Source organism: Centrocercus urophasianus, unplaced genomic scaffold (genome assembly GCF_019232065.1).
Source record: "Centrocercus urophasianus isolate 14NV4802_14NV808 unplaced genomic scaffold, USGS_Curo_1.0 seq_21, whole genome shotgun sequence".
Taxonomy (NCBI): Eukaryota; Metazoa; Chordata; class Aves; order Galliformes; family Phasianidae; genus Centrocercus; species Centrocercus urophasianus.
This window is the reverse complement of record NW_024884767.1, coordinates 2,888,842-2,911,645: the sequence shown is the minus strand read 5'-3', so window position 1 is coordinate 2,911,645 and position 22,804 is coordinate 2,888,842. Positions and strand designations below refer to the sequence as shown.

General features: G+C 36.4%; 1 protein-coding gene across 1 annotated transcript in view; it reads left to right on the top strand.

Moving 5' to 3' along the window:
- EDIL3 (EGF like repeats and discoidin domains 3) overlaps positions 1-22,804 on the top strand; it is a 270,179-nt gene that overhangs the window by 95,317 nt on the left and 152,058 nt on the right. Inside the window, exon 3 of the mRNA XM_042822916.1 lies at positions 19,540-19,569. Coding sequence (XP_042678850.1) covers positions 19,540-19,569 — 30 coding nt within the window. The remainder of the gene's footprint in view (positions 1-19,539; positions 19,570-22,804) is intronic.

The window sequence follows — 22,804 nt, the reverse complement described above, 5'->3', positions numbered from 1 at the left end:
AATAATTTCATTTAGAGATACTGGGTTGTTTTCATGTTATGTCACAGGTGAACAGCTTTATTAACTTGCTGATGTCTAAAATGAGCAGTTCCAGAATAAGAGATATAAAATGATTAATGATAATTAGTCAAGTTTATGTTATAATATTAATGGCCAAAATTATAGAGCAAGAAATTCTGTCCTATATTATTTCATTAGTATAGCGCTTTATATAGCATAGTATTACTTCAGCACAACACCTGGATGAGAATTGCCATTGCACTCTGAGTCAAAGGAGACAAAATAATCCTTCTGTGTTTTATAAAGGGGTAAAAAATCAACAGGAAAAAAAAATCACATTTTCAGCTTGTGATTTTCTGACTACATATATAATACTAGCATACTAGACTAGTACAAACACTTCAGTCATCCACACCATCTCCATTTTGAATCACACACTGGACCGAGTCAGCCCATTCTGAAGTCTGGAAAGGCATTTGCAAGGGATTGATTTGAACACGTGTTTGACTTCTTGTTTATTAGTTGTGAGAAGGTGGCTATGTGATTTGGTGAACCCATACTTTATCTTCATTTGTATTTATAATGCTGTTCAACTTATTTGTCTCTTCATGCATAATTGGTGCAAATATACATAGTTCCACACTTCTGATCTATGCTTTTGACAAGCATCTAATTCAAATATGCATGTATGCATGCAAGTTTTTCAATGATTTTTTTTTTTCCAAATGGATGTATACAAGGCATGCATATATAATCTACTTGTCCACATGCACAAAATTGTAATGTCCTAAACCTATTCCCTCCTCCTCTCTTCACAGACTGATAGGAGAGGTCACAGAAGCATGCACTCAGAATTGCTTGAGTTAGAAGGAATCTTTAAAGGTTCCTGCAGTGAACATCTAGCACTCCACGTCTGGACACTGGATACAGTACTCCAGTCTGCTGGTCATGCTTCTCTTGATGTAGCCCAAGATATTATTGGCTTTCTGGGCTGAGAGGTCACATTGCTGGCTCATGTCCTCACCAGCACCCCCAAGACCTTTTTGGCAGGGCTGTACTGCATTCTTACATAGAATCATAGAATCATAGAATCACAAGGTTGAAAAGGACCTACAAGATCATCTAGTCCAACCGTCCTCCCATTACCACTGCTACCACAAGCTACTAAACCATATATTGCAGCTCCTCCTCCAGACACCTCTTGAACACTGCCAGGGATGGCAACTGCACCATCTCTCTGGGCCATTCTGCCTGACTATTCTCTGAGAGAAAAAGTATTTCTTAGTCTAATTTAAATCTCCTCTGGTACAACTTGCAGCCATTTGCTCGGGTCCTGTTTGTTGCCTGGGAAAAGAGGCCAAACCCCTCCTCATCACAACCTCCCTTCAGGAGCTTGCCCCCCAGCTTGTCCAGATAGTGCGGGTTGCCATGACTCAGGTGCAAGACCTCGCACTTGGCTTTGTTGAACCTCATGAGGCTCTCCTGGGCCCACTGCTAGAGCTTGTCTAGGTCTCTTTGGATGTCATCTCATCCCTCAGGCATGTCAACCACACCGCAGAGCTTGGTGTCATCCACAAACTTGCTGAGAGTGCACTCGATTCCACTGTTGATGTAATTGATGAAGATTGCTGATCTCCATCTGGATGTGGAGCTATTGATCTGCTGTTGGTGAAGCCATGCTAATTCTCTTTATCACCTCCCTGTCTTGCATGTGCCTTAGCATAGCTTCTGGGAGGATTTGCTCCATGATCTTTCCCAGCGCAAAGGTGAGACTGACAGGTAGTTCCTGGGGTTATCCTATTTACCCTTCTTAAAAATGAGTGTGAAGTTGCCTGTTTTCCTGTCACCAGGGACTTCATCTGACCACTGTGACTTTTCGAATATCTTTGACAGTGGCTTGGTTTCTGTGTCAGCCTCCTTCAGGACTTTGGGGGTGCATCTCACTGGGACTCATTTTCTTACAGATGTGACGGCAGAAGGTCACAAACCTGATCTTTGCTTACAGTGGGAGGAACCAACATCCCTGTTGGTTCACTGCATGTGCATTTCCTTTTTGCTCTCCAGACTGACCTGCAGATCCCGGTCAGCAATGTCTGTCTCTTGCCTTCCTTTTCTGACTTCCTACACCTGTATATGGAGAGCTTTTGTGCCCTGAGGAAAGCTTTCTTAAAGATCTGCTGGCTATGCTCTGCTTCCTTGTCCTTGAGGACAGTTTCCCAGGGGATTTTGTTGACTCACTCCCTGAAGAGCTGCAAATTGACTTTCCTAAAATTTAGCATCCTGAATTTACTCTTCGTCCCGTACCCCTCAGAATTGTGAACTACCGTTGCATGATATCTGCAGTCCATGCAGCTTCCTCATGTCACCAGTCAGTTTACTTGCATTGATAAGCAATGTGTGCAGTATTACATCTCCTCTGGCTGGGCTGTGTGTTGCCTGTCTTTATTTCAGGAGCCTCCTGAATTGCCTACAATGACAAAACAGACTGGGTTATTTTAGGTTTTTCATAAAGTAATTCAGTTGATACGTCTGATCACTTTCAACAGGGAGAAAGAGATACAAATACTTTGAATCCTTACAGAGATGCTTAAATATTCAGTTTCAATTCCTGCATACCTCTCTTGCCATCCCTCATTATACATCAACGCATACATGCAAACATGTAGTGTTACAGCTTGATCTGTATTGCATTCATTATGCTTTTATGGAAAAGAACACAGAAAGAAGTGCAGTTTCTAGCTATTTATCTAGCTATCCCTTGTAATAGCATTCTTCTGAGGGGTTAGGTGGAGAGCGCACATGTCTGGGTTCAGATCTTCAATTTCAGAGGTAAGATCGAAGATAACCTTTAATTTCCAGAATTCCAGCCACTGTGTTACATATTTCCTCGTGGCTTTAAACAGCAGTGTCTGTTTAACTTATGTTGACTGTGTTCGCTGTACTGCTCCTTTTAGCTGTAAGCATAGGAAAGCCTAAGGAGGAAGGAGGAAGTGCTACAGTAGCAGCTATCATAATGTTCATTTCTATTCTAAATATAATTAACAGTTTTTATGGAATCTGTTGTCTTTCATGCTATAAACAAAAATGGGATAAAAGTAGTGTTTCTCTCGTTCTTGCACGTAACTATATATATAAATAGTGTGATGCTCGTGTTGTGCTAAGTGCTTCACTCATTAAATTTAAATCCAGAAGGCAGTGACTTGGCAGCACAAGACAAGCAAAAACTATCCAGATTGAATTGATTCTGCTTGATAAGGAAGTTCTATGACAAATCAGTAAGTCAGGTACTGCAGTGGTGTCCTACAGATCTGCTGGTTTCTTCAGTCTGTCAGATGAGGCCCAGACCTTAACATAGTTTTGCAGCGCAGCCAATTCAGTTAGCTATTAGAGGTCTGCAAAAGTGTTTGTGTCTAGTTAGAAGCTAGTTCATGCATAATACATTTCTTCAGGAACAAAGCAAAATATTTTTCTTTTCAAATGCAGTATGAGTCACTTCTGCTGTGTATTTAACAAGCCTTTCTCAGTACAAACACTGAAAAACATGTTGAGATTTGTTAGATTATTAAAAGGGGAAGAGGTATGAATGTTTTCTTCTGAAAGAATAATACAAGCATTATAATGAGATACATGTAAAAGTTAAAAAAAGAAATAGAATGCATAGCTTTTCAGATTTCACCTGTATCAAAACTGTGATTGATTGATTGATTGATTGGTTGATTAAATTGACTTCTTTGTCAATAAAAATGTGGGGTGACCTCATTGCAGCCTTTCAATACCTAAAGGGAGCCTACAAACAGGAGGGGAATCTACTTTTTGAAAGGGTTGACAGCTGCAGGATGAGGGGAAATGGTTTTAAGTTGAGGGAGGGAAGGATTAGGTTGGATGTCAGGGGGAAGTTCATTGCAGAGAGAATGGTGAGGTGCTGGAACAGGCTGCCCAGAGAGGCTGTGGATGCCCCGTCCCTGGAGATGTTCAAGACCAGGTTGGATGGGGCCCTGGGCAGCCTGGTCTGGTATTAAATGGGGAGATCGGTGGCCCTGCATGTGGCAGGGGGGTTGGAGATTCATGATCCTTGAGGTCCCTTCCAACCCTGGCCATTCTGTGATTCTGTGATTCTGTGTATCTGTAAAACTAGCATGTAGAAACATTTACTGACAGTGGTCTGGTCTGTCATTTGAAATGCAGTCTGTAAGCAAGTGTGGATTCAGTATTTAAGGCTAAATTGCTTTATTATTAACAACAATTAATATGTGTTATTAAAAACATGAGGCATTGCAAAACAATGATGGTAATTCCTAAAGAAGTAAGATGTAGTGTAGCAAAAACCATGAATGTCAAGAAAACTGTGACCAAGATATTATCTCTTTCTTCTTTATTTGTGCTGGATAGTTGTAGGAGAGGTCCCACCCAGTCGTGCGAAGAAGATGTTGATAAAGAAAGCAGGCAAAAGGAAAGCTCCACAGTGGAAGGCATGGAAAATGGGACTTGGAAAACAGACAATTCTCAGGCATTAGGATACTTAAAATAATCTTTCGTGATAGTGTTTCTTAACTGTGTTTTGTCTGGGTAAACTGAAGATGGTGCTTGCAAAATTTTTCTGTTGCAATATCTAAATGAAGCTTTCTCCTTGTATTTTTCTGTGTAGGTTTTCCCATCTCAGACTATTCTTTGGTTCTGAGGCTCTAAAATGCCATGGGAATCTCATGCTTTGATAGAATGTCAGATGAACAAAAAGATACAGGGATTCCAGAAATTGGAACATGCAGTGAATGGGAGGTGGCAAGTAAGATTGTAACTGCAAAAAATGTAATATGTGATTAGAATTGTACCAGAACAGGAGAACATTGTTCTTCTCCAACATTATAGTAACATGCATTTATTAAAATGTATATATTTCTTAGATATTCAAAAACTACAGTGACTGTAGACAGGGTTTAGCAGAAGTGAAAAGCTCAGTTCGAAGATGTTTGCTTAGTTTCCAAGAAGTTGCATTTAATTATGAAGAAAATGTGATTCTCATAACAACTTATACTGGATGTATACAAATTGATATTTTGGAGGTCCTCAGTAGAAGATACTTGTTTAATCATTAAGATCTTGCTGATCAATAACAGAATCACAAAATCCAGAACACCCCATTTTCTGATATATGTAAAAACACTCTGTATTTAGTTCTGTAAATAAAAACCCTATTCTCATGGTACATCTTCCAGTACGTTAACCAGATTTCTGCTGTTTGGACAATATAAACATCTATAGTAACATCTAGAAATAACACAAATTCTGAATATGTCACAGTAGATTTCAATATGTCATTAAGCAGAAGGAATTCCTGAACCTGCCTTCTTGGCTTTCTCCATGTCAAGTGAGGAGAAGCAATGCTGTGAAATAAGACATCCCTACATGTACAAAGTACTCTTGTTGAAGGAGAGTGAGGGATTATATCTTGATTCAAAATTCTTTGAATCAATATTCAAAGATGGAAAGTGAAAATTCTTTCCGTTTTTTAATTGAGTTATTGTCTTCATTTTGAACAGTCTAATGAGGCCAGAATTTGGTCTTTTAAGATTAATTTTTGCATATAGGAAAACTGCATTCACAGTGTCATCTGATACGCTCAAAAATATGACTGGCCTTTATTTTGTAAGAAAAACTATAATGGCCATAAAAAGAAAATATTTAATTTCAGCTTCTGGTTTTTCTGGCATGAAATAAGAAACATCTGCAGGACTCATTAGCTCATAGCTGAACAATATATTAGCCTGAGTCAGCAATGAGCATAAGCAGTAGATTAACTTAGTCCTCACTGAGGGTGTCATTGAGTTCAGTCTTAGTTACATTGAAACAACAGACCCTGACCAATGTAGCATAAACAAAGTAACTAAACATGTCAATCAGAATCCAAATTATGGATATTTCCAAAATATCAGTATGTTGCATCACTTGCCCTCTCAGGGTAGAAGAAGGGGTTTGAGTATTTTAAAATAATGAGTAATCCAGGATTAAATAATACTGTTTCAAGTACTGCGACTGAATATATGAATACTCAAACACCATGAAATAAAAAGTTTCCTAAAATAAGGAGTGTGAACCATAAATTGGCGGACTGTGAGTCTTGATACAGTTTGGGATTGGAATGTGTTAGGCATTTATTTCATACGACTTTCATTTCAATGCAGAAAGAATTAAATTACACTTCCTCTGGCCCTGCTGAAGTCAAGGCAGTAGCAATAGTTATGGAGACAGATCCAAACATTTTTTGGGGAAAATAAATCCTAAAATTACCGTATAACATGGTTAATCAGGATTGTGTTATATGGCATATTTTTGTATACAGTTTTGTTTGCTGCTACATTTAATTTCATACTCAGTTTGTAACAAACAGTATTGTATCCATTTGTCTCATGAGCACTGTTGTTCAAAAATTATCTACAGTAGCTTCACTGTTCTTCTTGATTTGGCAGCCCTAAATGACAGCTCTGTTTGCTGCCGACCATTTGCCTTTGCAAATGGCTGCATCAGTTCTGTGGAGCTGACTGTCTCGTGAGGCATGTGAATTTACTTCATGGCTTTGTCCCGCATAAGAAGAAAGCCACGTGTCCTGTGATGAATTCACTTATCTTGGTGGAGCAGCTCTCCCTGGAACCTAAGAAGCGTTCTCATTGCATACTTGAAGAGCAGAGATCTGGAGGGTGACTTATTCAGTGTAATGTATCTGTACCTTTATACACTGTTGACTGCTGAATCTGGATAAGAAAGGGCCAATTTAGCTTTATAAACACAGATTTGTTTTTATGTCATTACCCAGCATGTGGTACGTGAAACACAGTGGCAGCAATCTGTCTGGTGAGAATAGGAACAGAAATGAGAATGTGATTAATAGAAAACCAGAGTGCAGTGCAGTGAAACATAATGGCAGTGGCCTACCTGGTGAGAACAAAGTGTTGAAAAGAGCGTGATTAAAAAGAGCAAAAACAGCCTGGCAAAATAGAACAAGGGAAGGGGAGGGAACTGATTCCAATAGTTCAAGTGAAACTAAGAAACATTATTAAGTCTTGCTGATTAGTAAGTGGCACATGTAATTCGTAGAAGTGTGTAATTTGTAGGACTATATAATTACAATCTTTTCAGTACCAGATTTGTTTTCTGTATTTAAATGCTTATACACAGTGCTTCCCTATTTTGTGTTTATCACCTGAGTAACAGAAATCCCTAACCCTGATTTCTGATTAATTCTAGCGCTTCTAGTTCTGGTAGCACTTCTAAGGTGTTCATTTACTCTTTCTTTGGTATTTTCATAACATTGATGAAATTTAAATATAAAAACTGGTAACTTAATCCAGATCAGTTTTAACAGCGTTACAAGAAGAAGCAAATTAACGTTCATTATTCATCTATGTCCAGGAACCTCACCTATTGTAATACTTACTCCGATTATAAAAAATAAGTGGGTGAGATGACAGAGAAGAAACTGTCTGACAAGCAACAAAAATCATTTTTAGAACTTTGTGTAAATATAGCTTGCTGATCAGAAAGCCGTGGAGCAAGTATGGACACTGATTTTGAATTCAGCCACACAACATAATCTTTGGCATGAATGCCACTGGATGTTGCAAACTGTACATAGGATTGTTCAGAGTGAAAGATCAACAGTGATCTGTGTAAAAGGAAGAGAGTGAATGTGACTGTGCATTTGAACAAAGCGCACGGCTGTGTGATTCAGTGTGATGAAAACCCACAGAGAAGCTGAACATAGAAATAGAGCTTCCTATTAATTTTTCAGTACTAATACTGGAAATATAAGTAATATGAAACCTTACAATATTTTGAAATTGTAGAATCATTTAGGTTGTAAAAGGTCCTTGAGGTCAGGTCCAACCATCAGCTTGATGCTACCTCTAAACCATGTCCCTTATAGTGCCACATCCAAACGTCTCTTAAATAGCTCCAGGAAGAGCTACTCCACCAACTCCTGGGCAGCCCATTCCAATGTCTAATGATCCTTTCTATGAAGAAATACATTCTAATACCCAATCTGTACCTTTCCTGCTGCAACTTTGGGGCATTTCCTTGTGTTCTGACTCACCTGTAGTAATTAAAAAAATAATAACATTGACAATTACTAAATCTTCTAGCATGCCTCAAAAACAGTGGATTAACAATGATAAGTTCTAGATTGTTAAAGACCATCTTTAGCACATTTTTTAAAGGTGGGTACTTGGTTAACATATTGACGGGCACAGCAGACATTATGACAGCAATATTCTTACTGAAAAAATAAAGGAAAAAGTATCCTCAGATAATGCTACAAGGTGCTGACAACCTGTATATTTAATTTTATTGCAAAGCAGCAGCAGACAGCAAGCTTATTCTTGCAGTGGCCAAGGCAGACCATGGGGAATGTGTGACCTGAGAGACTTAAAAGCACCTCGTTCAATCTCCTGCTTGTTGTAGGAGAGCTGAAAGAACTTTGGTACTCGCACAGCCTAGGGATTTAGTGTCACTTGCATCAGAGGGAGGAAACAAATCCCCAAGTAGTGATGCAAACAATTTGTGAAAATGATTCACAGATAATAATTGAAGATACACACAGCATGCAGAAAAAAAAGAAACATGGAAGTTCATAGTAGGTTATAAAATAGACCCTAATTTATGTGCAGGATTTTCATTTGGAGATTTTTAGAAAAGTAATATGTACTTTTAATTATAAAAATAAAAATAGAACAATATTGATTTCACTAAGTGGTGCAGAACAAACAATTCAGAAAACAGACAAGTAAACCTTTAAAATCTTAAAGGTGACTAAGAAAGAAAGACCAAAAGGCTTGTAGAAGACATAGGAGAGAAGATGTATACAGAAATCTTTTTGTTGTGCTTGATTTCAGTTAACTGGTTTCGTTTTTATTAATAATAACAATTCAATGTTGCGTTCTTTCCTCCTTAAAGTTATTAGGAAAAAACAGCTGCCATTCATTAGTTTGTACGATGTTTCTAAATCTGGAAATTGAATGATGACAACTGCTCGCTTTTAAGCAACGTATAAGAAAAAAAAGGGGAAAAAAGCTCATTAAATTGGGTTATTCCCTCCCCTGAGGATCACAGAAGATTCTGTCAGTATTAAAACAAACAAACAAACAAACAAAAAAATCTTCAACTACTGATGTTCCCTAAACTTCAGAGGTTGTGCATGGCATGAAGGCTCAAGGTTTTTGCAGTATAGCATGTTTTGGAAAACAGCTAGAGTTTCATTACATTCTCATTCTCTGAGGTATGCTTTTGTCATGGGAATATTGGAAGCAGAATTTATAAAATTGCTTTCTGCTGGGAAACCTTGACTTAATTAGGGAGTACTAATTAATTCTGCCATAAGATTGGATTTTGTATTGCATAGTCCAAACTCCAGTGTTTTGGTGGGGTTTGTATCTGTGTTATATAGGTCCGAATTGGCGTTTGGTGAGTCAGAGGCTATTTAAAAATTTCTCAACCTGGAAGACAGTGTGCAGTTAAAGAAGCACAGGCAGTGGAAGGTAATATAAATGTGTATTTGATTGATTTACTTCAGGTCACCAGGAGACAATAAATTCAGTCACTCACTTTTACATTTATAAAGTGGATCTCACGTAAAGACCTTTGTGTGGTACCAAGAATCAATAGGATGATACGTTAGCGAAGGAAATTCAGTCAAATATTGGCTGTTTTGCTCTAAGCACTGAATTCAGATTGCCATCAGACATTTTGCTCTGTCAGCTTACAGTAGGAGGGCATGTATGTATACATATGCATGTGCGTCTGTGTCTGTCTTTTTAAAAACATATATATATATTTAAAACTATATATATATCTTTATAATATATATATCTATATAAATCTATTTCTCTCTATATATAGTGCATGCTATTTTGTCCTTTTCATGCAGAGCCATGGCTAAAACTTGCTAGTTTAAGGCATTAAATATTTATGAAGTGGAAGAATTTGCTCACCTGATGAATATTTCATCACTACATTTTTTATTTCTATTTTTTGAATATATCTTATAGTTAGTCATAATAACCTTTGATGCAGAAACTCCTTGCAGATTGTTGTAGATAGTAATTAACACAGACTTTAAAATACATAATTTAATTTAAAATATAGCATTCTAATGAATTCTTAAGGGAATTATTTTCTGTTCAATTAAGTCATCAGAAGATTCCCAGTGAGAACAATATATTGGAGGATAAAAAAAACAACGCAGTTTGACAAAATATTTTGGGATTACTTTTTGTCTGCTATTTAAATCAGTGGAGTTCTTTAAAATTACTTTGTTATTAGATATTGGTATTAGATAATCTTTTGTATTTATGTTAATGATATTGTAATAATGTTAAGCAATTGAAAATGCATTAAAACTATTTCTGCACTGGATGCATTTTGCTTGTCCATCTTTAGACCTGAACTTTTTTACATGCATATGAACTGGAAAATGCCATGGGATCTGTGCAAATTATTCATGAATGTGAGTTAACTTCAGAAGGAATTTCTGACTTTAAAAACCAACAAGTATATCTTTGACCTAAAAACTAATAGAAACAAAGTTGAACCTAAAAACTTGAGAAAATATTCATGAAAAGATATTAATGAAGTTCATTTTCATTTTTGTGAGTCAGTGTGTACTGGTGTCTAACTTTGAAGTTAAAAAAAACAACAACAATATTCAGTCTTTTAAATTAAAATACATTTTTTCCGTTGCCTCTAAAAAGGGCTGAAAAGAAAATGAGGTATTTTGCCAAAAGCATGGGATTTTAAACTGACCAGCACAAAACATGAACAGTTTTTCACATGAACTATTTATTTTCCTATAGGGTGAGTGGAAAGCATACAACAGAAGACTATTCTTTAGTTTCTGGCCTGAAGAAAGCAATTCATGTTAGGGAAGATGGAGTAATTTCTTTATTCAGTATGCACTTCTGTAAAAAAATGAACTACATTCCAGCCAAGGCTATCTCAGTAGTTCCTCAAAGTTAACAATGTAAATATCATCAGAAACATATAATTAAATCATTTAAATGAACATTTAAAACTTTCAAAGGAACATTAGATATGAAGGCTAGGAAGAATATGGAAGCAGTAGGGATTTTTCCATCACTGTTTTTGTAATTGGTCTTTTTAATGTAATGTAATTTAAATTCTAATAATGATAAAATGGTGTTCTACATGTCATAAAATATACGTTAGAGAGCAATGTAAAACAATGTGAGGAGATTGAAAGATAGCAAATACAGGGGAAAAAAAATTGAGCTGTGGAAATATAGTTTCTTCTCTCCCATTGCAAACCCTTCTGCTAAGTGCACTTCAAATACATTGTGATTCATAGAATCATAGAATTAGGAGGTTTAAAGGAAATTCTGGGTCAATCTGGCCCAGCCTGTACTTCAGAAGGGCCACGTTGAGCAGGGTACGTAGGCCCACTTCCAGGAGGTTTTTGAAGATCTTGAGGAAGACAACAGCCTCTCTCATCCCTTAAGAAGAATGCAAAAGTTTTTTTAAATATAGATATTTAAGAAATCAATATTAATTATGGAATATTAAGAAATATTCCAGAAATACCCATTTCTGGAACCCAGAATGATGAGCATGTTAAGAGCCCAAGTAAGAGATAATAGAGGATCAGAGATAAGATTATTAGTCACAGTCAGAGGCTGAGAGCATGGTATGGCTTCATCTGTACACTTCGCTTTTCCACGTGCTCAGAAGCAAAGATCAAAATATCAATTTGCATTATTCTGACTTAAACAGATCAAGTAAAACACATTTTGCAGTATCTCAAGTGCTGAAGGGAACATGCTGTATGAGTAATAATCTTGCTTTTCTGATGGGCTGCAATGGCCCATCATTCATCATGGTCATTGTCATGTGCCAGGGCTACAGTGACGTGCAGTGAAGTGAATATGTAGCGGTGATGTTTGGCTCCATCAAACATCATTTCAAACTTGGTAGAGCAACGAGAGGTTTTGCTATTTGTTTAAAACATGGAAAAAGGGAAGACCAAAAGGGATGAAGGACAGATTTTTAACATGTTTCACCAGAGCACAGCTGCTCTTATTTCTTAAAGAGGAAGGTTGGGATTGTTTTTGAGCTGCAGCCATTGGAGAGGTGCTGTGTCCTCTGAAAACACTGCTTCTGGTAGAAAGTGCATGGAAAAGTAATAAATCTACTCTGAGGAACATAAGCAAAACTAGGGGAGAGATGTCTTCAGAAAGTCTACATACTCAGAATGAAAAAAAAAGTCTTGAAAAAACACAGATCAAAATCAGTAGGGTGGATTCCTACTCTAATGAAAATTGAAAGGCATGGAGAAGAGCTGGGGTGCTGACTGACAGCTGCTGTGAAAATGATTCCTACTGGGGTGAAGTCAGAGAAACTGATAAACATTTGACTTCTAGTTGCTTTATTCATTTAAGATAAAAGAAAAATCAATGTAATTGTCTTCATTTATTCACATGAAAATGAAGCCTTGAGAAGTCTTTTCTTTTCCTGAAATATTAAGACTAGTAATTATGTAGTTTAAATATATAGATACAAATTAAGAGAAATGCATAGTTTCTTAGAAGAGTAATGAAACATCACCCCAATGTATTTTTATACTTCGTATCACCATGTTCTCTCTTGGCCTGTCTTACATTGTGTATCAAAGCCACTTTAGTGCCAGCAACCGAGGAAAAAAACAGTAAATTTTGCTCTTACCTCTAAACATGTTTCTCCTCTGCCATTTCCGCATGTTGATGTGCAATTGTCAGCAAAGAGCTTCTTGTGCTTATTAAAGCCTGTCTAGAAAAAAATAATTTGTTGGAAGTGCTCCCAGCTTAACTGTATTTTAAGGCAGAACAACTGTTCAGGTTTAGTATGGTATAAGATGACAACTTTAGATATACTGATACTTTGATCGGTCAGAGTCACCATTTTTACATAGCCATAAGATGACAACTTCTTTGAAATCTAGAGGACAATGATGTTTTATTAAAGCCAGACATTATTAACATTCCACATCTTAGTGTGTGTACCCTCATCGAGTTTGAAGATGACACAAAAGCTGAGTGGTTCAGTTTACATATTGGAGGGAAGAGATGTCATCCACAGAGACCTTGACTGGCTGGAGATGAACTTCTGAATTTCAGAAGGGCCTAGGGCAGAGTGCCTCAGCTGGTCAGGGCAAACAGCACAAACACACTGACAGTGAGTGGACTGAGTGCAGTCCTTAGGGGAAGAACTTGAGGGTTCTGTTGAACAGAAATGACCGAGACGTGACCCCGAAGTACGCACTTGCACGCACCATTTGTGAGAAAAACCTTGCTCTTCTTCCTTGCACAGAGAGTGCCAACAATTTCCCAGCTCAAAGTATTCTCAAAAGCAGACCAAACTGCCCTCTTAGATCAGTGCCTGCTGTTCACAGATTTTGCAACCCATTATGCAAAGGAATGGTGAATCTGGTGTGCACCTCTTGCACCTCTGCTTTTGGCACCTCTGCTTTTGAGCTTTTAATATGATGGTTTTGGGTTTTTATTCTTTCTTTTTTCCTTTTTTCTTTCTCATAGAAGAAGAATACCTATAAAATAAGAACTAATGTCATCACTCATTACATTTAATAATTATACACTATTACAATAATAATTTTCAAAAATTCTCCAATCACTAAAAAATTATGCATCAAACTTCCTTTAGAACACACGAAACAACCAAATATAGAATGTAGATACTTTACTGCAATTACATTTTATATCCTTTTTAGAAGTCAATAAAGGTCATTAAAATCAGAAGCTTGATTTATGGTCTTATTGAGCTATTTGAGTACACTTGATTTTGTACATAAAAGCTCTAGGATATTTTCTAGTTACTTTCTTTGCTCCTTTGAAACATGCACATCTTCTTGAAATAGTGTATATGGCAGTGTGTGTTTGTGTGTGTATGCAAAATTGTGTGTGATATTTCAAACCATGACAGACTGCAACTGGTTTCAGAATTACAGCTTTAAGTACCGTTGTGCCTTTGGCAGTATTTGAAGCCTTGGCAGGAGCTGCAACTAATTAAGAAGTGACTAACTGTTTTAAAAACAAATCTTTTTCCTCTGCTTTCCTGTAGCAGAGCATCCTGCCAGATACTTGTCTCTGCATTCATCTGAATTGACTTTCTTGGTCTGCTAAGTTGAAAATGCAAAGACAGAAAACACCAAAATCATTGTCTAATACTGTCTTATGAAAAAATACATAATTCATTCTGCCAAAAATACATTTTGAAACATGTATTTTGGTTTTAAACAAAAGCACTTCTCTTGATATTTTCAGCACTGTTCTTTGGAAGACATTAATATTCCACATTTTGATCATACCTCAAATTTTGTTAAGATACCCTTTCTTTTTTTTGTTAGACCTTTATTTCTTGAAACAAAATAATGAAGGAATAGGTGTGTTTTTAGACTTCAAGTTCTTAGTAGATGTAAAACTATGAAGAGTGAAGATTTACTTTATTAAATGCCAGGAACAGTGGTTCCTAATGAATTGGTTTTGATTAACGTCCGTTTTACAGTCACAGTTTAGTCAGTTTGTAGTGGATGATCACTTTCATGCACTAGTGAGTTTCCTGGTGTTTTCCTTCTTGATGTTATTTTCTTTCAGACCAGCTGCAAACACACTTTAGCCAACTGAATGCAGAGGGAGGCACTGCCATTCCCGAGGGCCCGTGATTGCCAAAGGATGTACAGTCATTCCAATACTACATTTACTAGACAGAAAAAGAACATACAGTGAAAGAACAAACCCAACCTTCCAGTAAAACTGTGACATGAAACCTCTTACTCACACTAACAGATGTATCTTTGACTGTCATAAATAGCATGTTTTCCAGATTTACTGCCAACCATATTTTAAACTAGAATATATAACTGCAGTCTCATATTTAGCAGAGAAGAAGAAAGGTGTCCTACTTTTAAACTAAAAGAGGATGCAAAGCAGTCTGATATTGGTATGATAATGAATGCTGCACATTTCATTGATAATGCTCAGTACTGCTGAGTGTAGTATAGCAATGACAGCCCCAATTACCACATCATCAGTTCGCATTCTGAATGGCATATGAAAGAAAGAGGAGCAAGAGCAGGTAGAGAATATAGAATCATAGAATGGTTTGGGTGGAAGGAGCATTTGAGATAATCTGTTTCCAACCTCCCTGCCATAGGCAGGGACACCTCACTCTAGATCAGGTTGCTCACAGCTCCATCCAGCCTGGCCTTGAACACCTCCAGGGATGTGGGATCCACAGCTTTGCTGGGTAACCTGTTCCAGTCTCTCTCCACCCTCACAGTGAGGAATCTTGTGTTAATATCAAGTCTATATCCACCCTCTTCCAGTTTAAAGCCATTTTCCCTTGTGCTATTGCTACATGCCATTATAAAAAGTCCGTCCCTAGCTTTCCTATAAGCCCCTCTTCAGATAGAACCAGGAAAACTTGAAAATTGGTCTTACCAATTACCTGATCCAGCTTCAGTACAGCATCATCACAAGGTTTGTGTGTTTGTTGTCACTGCTATACACATTGCTCTCAGTTGTAGGAGGCTCACTGATATTTATTTCAAGCAGTGCCATGAATGGAAGTAAATGCAGACAGACAAATACATTTTGGAAAAATTCTGTTTTCCTTGGGGTTTTCTCCTCCACTTTAATAACTTGGGATGACAGTTATCTTGTAGATATTATATGGAGTTGTAGGCAGTATCTTCTGGATAGTTGTGCAGTGGCAGTATCATTGATCTTTGTGATCTTTGTAGCTCCCTGTGGAGGGGAAGCAGAGGGAGGTGCTGAGCTTTGCTCCAGGGAACTGATGACAGGCTGGGAATAAGACAGAGTTGCCAGGGAGCAGTCAAACTGGGAACTGGGAAACATTTCTGTTCCATGAAAGTGGTCAGACCAGGGAATAGACTTAGAGATGTGGTGGATACCCCATGCATGTCGGTGTTCAAGAGACATTTTCCCCACTAATATCATGCAATAATATTGTTTCCCAAATGTGCATGGGATTTTCTCCAAGTTAAAAGCTAATATTAGTGCTGCTTTATGTTAATTTTATCTTCAGTGCATTACAAGGAGAAGAAAAACGTTCTTAAAAACACTTTAAAGCTGCAGGGTGCTTTATCATAGGATCATGTACTACTGTTGTCATCACTATGGCAGCTGTTTGGGAAAGTCTTTATCAAATACTCAGCTTCTCTGTGCTAAGGGGGACTAAACTTTTCTGACTGTGATTCTTTGCCCAGCACAGTGAGTCACCAGCTGGCTGACAAAGTGATTCCAGCTGACTTTATAAGCCACACCTCTGAAATAAGTAAAGAAGTAAATTATGAATAATTACTGTGGAGCTGACTCACTGCATAAACAGTGAGTTCAAAATAACTTCAAGTTTTAAATCACCGATGATGGATGAAAAGAGGCATTGTGTAGGAAATGTTTGGCTTGGTAATTTAGTGCATTTACTTAACTATCAGAAAGTAGAGTGCTGACATTGCATCTGACATGGTATGATAATGCAAAAATAGTTTATTATTTGAGTACTCAGTAGATCAATGAAAGGCTTTTTTGTTTTGTTTTGTTCTTTGTTTTTTGCTTTTTAATATAGTTTGTCAAGCTATGTGGCATGAAGGAAGTCCTGCCACATACAGGACTTTTAATTTGATTAAAAAGGAAGTGTGCCTGAAGTACAAACAAATTCGTAACTGTATTTTAACATTTGTTTCTTTACTATACATCTTTATTTCCTGTCCAGGGTCAAGAAATACATTACTATCAACTAGAAGTAGGTCTTTTGACTTTAAAAGCAATTCTGAACTCCTGCTGTCATGTAACTTAGCATGCCATTTAGGCTACATTTGTTTATTTTCATTGCTGACACCTGTTTATTCATACAGGAAGGGTCTTGGATTTAAATATGTTAGTCAGTGACAATATACACTGAATAGTTCTAGTCTCACTGAAGGTTACAACATTCTTTCTTAAATAGGTAAAATACATAAAATGCATGTGATCTTCATTTGGGTTTAAGATTGTAAAGACTTTCATTGTCCTGCACTTTTTTTCTAGAAAAAAAAAAAAAAAAATGAAACTGCCCTGTTATGGTTATCTGTAAGAGAATTCAGTTCCTAGGGAAAAGAAATGAACATAATCTGCTCCTGAAAGACCCTAAACCAGCAGTAAGATAGTAAAAAAATAATTAAACAAGCAAAGAAGTAACATTGTCTAACTTTCTTGGCTGAATAATTTATTTCAGCTGAGATTCTGCTATCCTATTTTATTTAGATGTGTGCCTAAGTGCAGAGTGATTCCATCTAAACAACCATCAGGGTCATAATAGAATCTAGTTTTGAATTGCTAATATTAGTGTTCATCCCAGTAATCAATTCTACAAATAACGCTCAAATAGCATTCTGAAAAACAGTTGTTACTGGACTAAATATTCGTTGTATAATTGAATGTTTTTGTTTAACCAGTTTTAATGGAGCATCACTAATGTTTTTTACTACTTTTTACTCAAGCATTAACTCCACTTGCAGATCATGTAGATTTTTGTCATTTGCAGAATTTTATATCTGAGCTTTTACCATGTCTAGTCTTCTTCTCTGCCATTGTTAACCTAGGAAGTATTAGCATACTTTATTTAGATTATAGTTCATTCATTTACTTCTGATTTCTCCCTCAAGATTTAAAAACTCAGTTTCTTTTCATGGTTAGCTGTAATGTTATTTAATTAATGATGTATTTTACTAGTTTAAAAACAATAGACTGGTATTTTTCCTCCTTTTATTGCTGTGAAATCTTTGCACTTACAAACACATTTTACTTAAGTAAGTGTATAATAAAAATCACGTCATCGTAAAATTTAAAAGCTTAGTGTGATCATTTGTCCATACACACCTGAAGGTTGATGACTAGCTTCTAAGTAGACATCTAAACATCAAATTAGGAGTTACTAAAGAGAAAGGTTAACCAGTTAAGCACCATGTTTAGGCCTTTTCAAGTTACATGCTTTGCAGAGCATTCAGTTGTAGCCTACTTATATTTGAACACTAACTTGTGGAAATAAAAACCATTTATTTACCTCAGGAAACTTTAGTCTGAGGCATAGTTGGCTGGTGCAACAGACTATAATTCGTTATTTTCTATCAATTGGATTTGACAGCCCCTAGGACACCACACTATTTTGCAATTAGCAAAAACTGATGTATTCAGTGTCAATGCAACATACAATTGCTTACAGAACGTTTTACTAAATTAGCCAAGATTGATTGATGTCAAATGCAGTAGGTGTCTGGTGATGAGCTACTCACTGTCACAGGGTCTCTTATGTCTGATGAAATTTGCCTACAGATGTTTTGTCTTAACATGACACATGGAGTAATAGCGAAGGCAAAGTCTATTTAAAAAGAATGGTACTGATTTTTGAGAAAATGTTTGAAATCTTCATCTGTGCCATATGCAAGCTCTGAGGCCATCCATCAGTGTGCCAGAGTGCTTCTACAGTTGTAGGAACATTGTCTTCACAATCTGCCAGGAAATGAGTAAGCTGGCAGAAAAGAGGGCTTCTTTGGAATGTTTGTGTGCAACTGATTCTACAATAAATCAAACAGAGGCAGCTTACATTTAAACTGACGATAGAAGAGAGTGTTTAAAAGAGACAAAATATGATAGGATAGATTTGTTTAGTACCTTAAGAGGGTATCTATATCACATTTATAGGGAATCCTCTCAGGCCTCATGGTGCTTTTAGAGGTGAGAAATGTTTGACTGTTGCTTTCTCTGTCATTGAAAACTTCTCAAGACTGTGAGAAGACCGTTTTTATGATGCATGTGTATATAAAACATACTGACTGCAAGAAGAGAAGTAATTAAGTCACTGGTGTACTTCTAAAATACAGTTTTACTGTGAATATGTCTTTTATTTGAGTATGTGTAGTAGATAGTCAGTAGTCACAGGTTCTTTCTGGTGGTAGCTTAAGGCAATTTGATGGTTACCTGTCACAAAAAGGGAAAGGTTCTGCAAGACACAAGATGCATGTTATTGCTTGTCTGCGACAACAAACAGCTGGACTGGAGAATCGAATGGGCATTCCATCCATCATTCTGTAAGGAAAAACAAACAAAATTCAAAAATTTCTCAGCTGTAATTTTGGAGTCAACGGACCGATACTAGATACATAAGCTTAAATTGATGGAGAGATGCAAAAAAGATATTTCTGTGTCATCCTAAGACATCTTTGTTAGCTAACCAAAACACTGGTCCCACAGCCATGTTTTAGAAGTCTTCACCTTTAAAACTACACCATTTTTAACATCAACCACACTCAGGTTATCAAACTACATGAACAGTTTTTCATAGTGTTTTGTTGTTTATATACTAAGAAAAGATAAATAATATAAAAATTAGCACGATTTGGATTTCTTCATCTCTTTTTTTTTTTTTTCTCTCCCTCCCTTTCCTTCCACCAACCCTGCCCCATCCCCACTCTCCCCATTTGCACAGCCTCCACTGAAGAGGAACCAACTTCAGCAGGTATGCATATTTTATTATTACACCTACATCAAGGTGACCATTACTTAAGAGCTGCATTTTAAAACATACATATATATATATATATATTAGCCAGTCTTATGTTATAAATAACATGTGCTTAATATCCTTACTAGTTTCCTTTTCTTTTGTGTCTCTTTCCTCTTAGCCATATTTTCCTCAATCAGTCACAAGAAGATAAAATTTGGTGAACATTTTTTCCAATAGTAGTTTAAAATCTTCCCTGTCACTTGTGCCTTCCTTTGTAATTCTGAGCTGGTGCATGGACCTTAAGACAACAGACAAGGTCAGAAGTGATCAAAAGTTCAAAAAATTGGTGCTTTTGTTAGTTTTTAATTTGGCTTTGTACTGGTAAAGCTCAGTCAGCTTCATGACTGACAGCACTGCTTGGGAGCAAGGAGTGAAAGCAGGGAAGGGCAAAGGGTGCAGAAGCATACTGCTCAAAAAAAAACGTACAGCAAACTGTGGCCTGGATATGTAGCTCAGTGAACTTTTATTTCCATTGACAGACTGCCAAGTAGTGAAAACAGATAACAACACAGTCATAAAAATTAGTTTAGAAGAACCCCAAGAGATGCAGACACATAGTGCTTATGCTATTCCAAAGATTAACTATTTCTAATTAAATGGCAATCCATTAGCTTGGGAGTATTTAAAGAAAAGAAGACATACCGAAGAAGAATGCTGCTAAACAGATTAACATATTTGAAATGGCACTGGCTTGTATAAACTCAGTGTGCTAAAACATCAAATGAACAGGGAGTCACTTTATAGTGGCTTGTTAAAAGAAGTCAAGGTCTCCAGAGTGCCAAAGGCGAAAAGGTAAGAAAAGTAAACAAAGGAAGACAGCAGAGAAGCATTGAATGCTAACTGTTTACAACACTAACCTACGACTTGGGAGCAATATAAGTAACTAGGATATGGTGAAAAATAATAAATGAAAGGATTCAGAACAAAGACAAAAGTAAAGTGTGAGATGAGTAGACTAGTTAAGGATAGCATTGAATGGGAAAATCGAAATGGAATTTTCAACATGAAGATAATAGCAGAATAGAAAAAAAGCATGACTGAGATGAGGAAGGCCATGCTGAAACAGAAAGGAAGAGCTTTGTGCTGCATAAGACTTAATTAAATGCATCTGAGAAACTCATCTTCAAATTTGCATGGAAAATACTTTAATAAAAGAATCAATTGCAAGAGAAAAAAATACATTGGTGCTCACCTGTGTCTTTTTATTTTAAGTAGGGATGAAAGAAGAGTGCCTTGTATTCCCCTCATGCAATGGATTTAAGCATGTACGTTTTGTAGAGAGACATTTGAGGTTTATGTGAATGCACTGTAGTAATGTCCATGGACTTGTTGTGGCTGTACACTGATAATCACTACTATTGCAACCAGTAGAGTACCTCGTAAAGACAGATCTTCCTTTATATTTTTAACGCCACTGTAGATTTTGGTGACAGCCCATATCCACAAATTGGCCAAACTAATTAGACGCATTAGCTGAAAATGAGTATCAGTAGTTGGACAGAATCCTACAAGTTATGTATTCACATCTTCTGGAATTCTTCCAACTTCAGGTGACGCAGCAGAGTTGTGTTTGTATAAAAGCTTGTTTGCTTTTATATTCATTTAAATGGTTTGTGTTTAATTACTTCCAACTGTTTTGTTTTACTGCACCTTGTATCAGTGCTTTGGTTATTTTTTCACCTAATTCTCTGTTCAGCACCTAATTCTCAGAGCTCAGACAAAAATTTACAATGAATGAGTTAATATTCCTAAACATTTTAATCTTCTTTAATTTATCGATTCTCTGTAAAATTTTTACACAATTATTTTTAAAAATACTTTCCTCCAAAGCTTTGTAATATATGGCTAAAACTTAAATAATTTACTTAATTGTGGCTGGTTGAATTAGCTGCACCTAGTATTCAGTGATTATTTGTATTATTATCATTTTCACTGTTTCAAGGTTTTTTGACATCCAAAAAGATGTACCACAATTATTTGTGCAGTAATAGCTATAGTAGTGTAACTTTCTATATGAAAACTCTTAAAAGAAACACTGGTGACCTTTTCGTGTTAGTTATGCCATGAGAGACTGCTGTTAGCAGTAAGGGTGTATGTGTGGCAGCTGCCCTGTTACAGCAACGCAGACTGTTATTTCCACACAGACAAATCAAAAGCTAGAAATATACAAATAAACAGTAACAAAATGTTTTTGTTCTCTGAATTGGACAGATGAGCAGATGCCTCTGGCATATATTCTACATGGTAGATTTACAGTGTGAGGCAAAACCCGTATTTATAAACATTTGTGCAAACAAATTTCAGCTTCTTAGAAATTATGTTAAAATGGAGCATGACTAAATACCTGCAAAAATACACTGGCTTAATGTAATAGAAACACTTCTTGTTATTTAATCTGGTTGTAGGACACAGACACTTCACATCATTAGATTCTTCGTGAATTATTTTTGAAATAATTACTTTCTTCGAAAAAACTGTGATGAATTTGAAGGTTTTTGAGGGATTTCATTTGACTGGAATTTTCCAAATGCAGAATCATATTTTTTCCTATTCAGATGAAAATTTCCACTTTAAAAAATTTAAAAACAATTGTGAAAACAATTCTGATCTCTACTTTGAGAAACAAGCTTTAGGTCTTAAGCTTTTCTTCTAGATACTACCAGAGTATAATCCAACACTCTATATACATGAAATGTGACTAAATAAAATAGGCTATATACAAGTGTAGAAGTTAATTCTTAGAAATTCTGTCAGATAGTAAACATCATCTGCAAAGTTGTACATACCTTATTTTGAACCTCAGCAAAGCATTTCAGTACATAGTATCTGAGTAGTCCTTTTAACTCTCAGTGCGTAGTAGACCTATTTATTGTCTTTGCAAGACTCATTTAGGCTCACAAGTTTGCCAGATTGGAGCTTAAAGCAGCTGTAGCAAAAGTACAGGTCAGAAGTGCAACGTATATTGTGTCAGTGAAATGTACTATTTTATTCCTGACGAAAACAAAATCAAAAGCAGTCAGCTTCATTAAGAGGAGGCATGTAGTTTTGTATGTAGTGATATGCTTGGGAAAATGAAGTTAAACTCATGTTATAAAAATATTACTCATGCAGCTTTTCCTAAGAAAAATTTTCTAAGTAAAGTGTAATTGTTGTTTAACTGAATAGTATTTTTATCTTCAAATTTAAT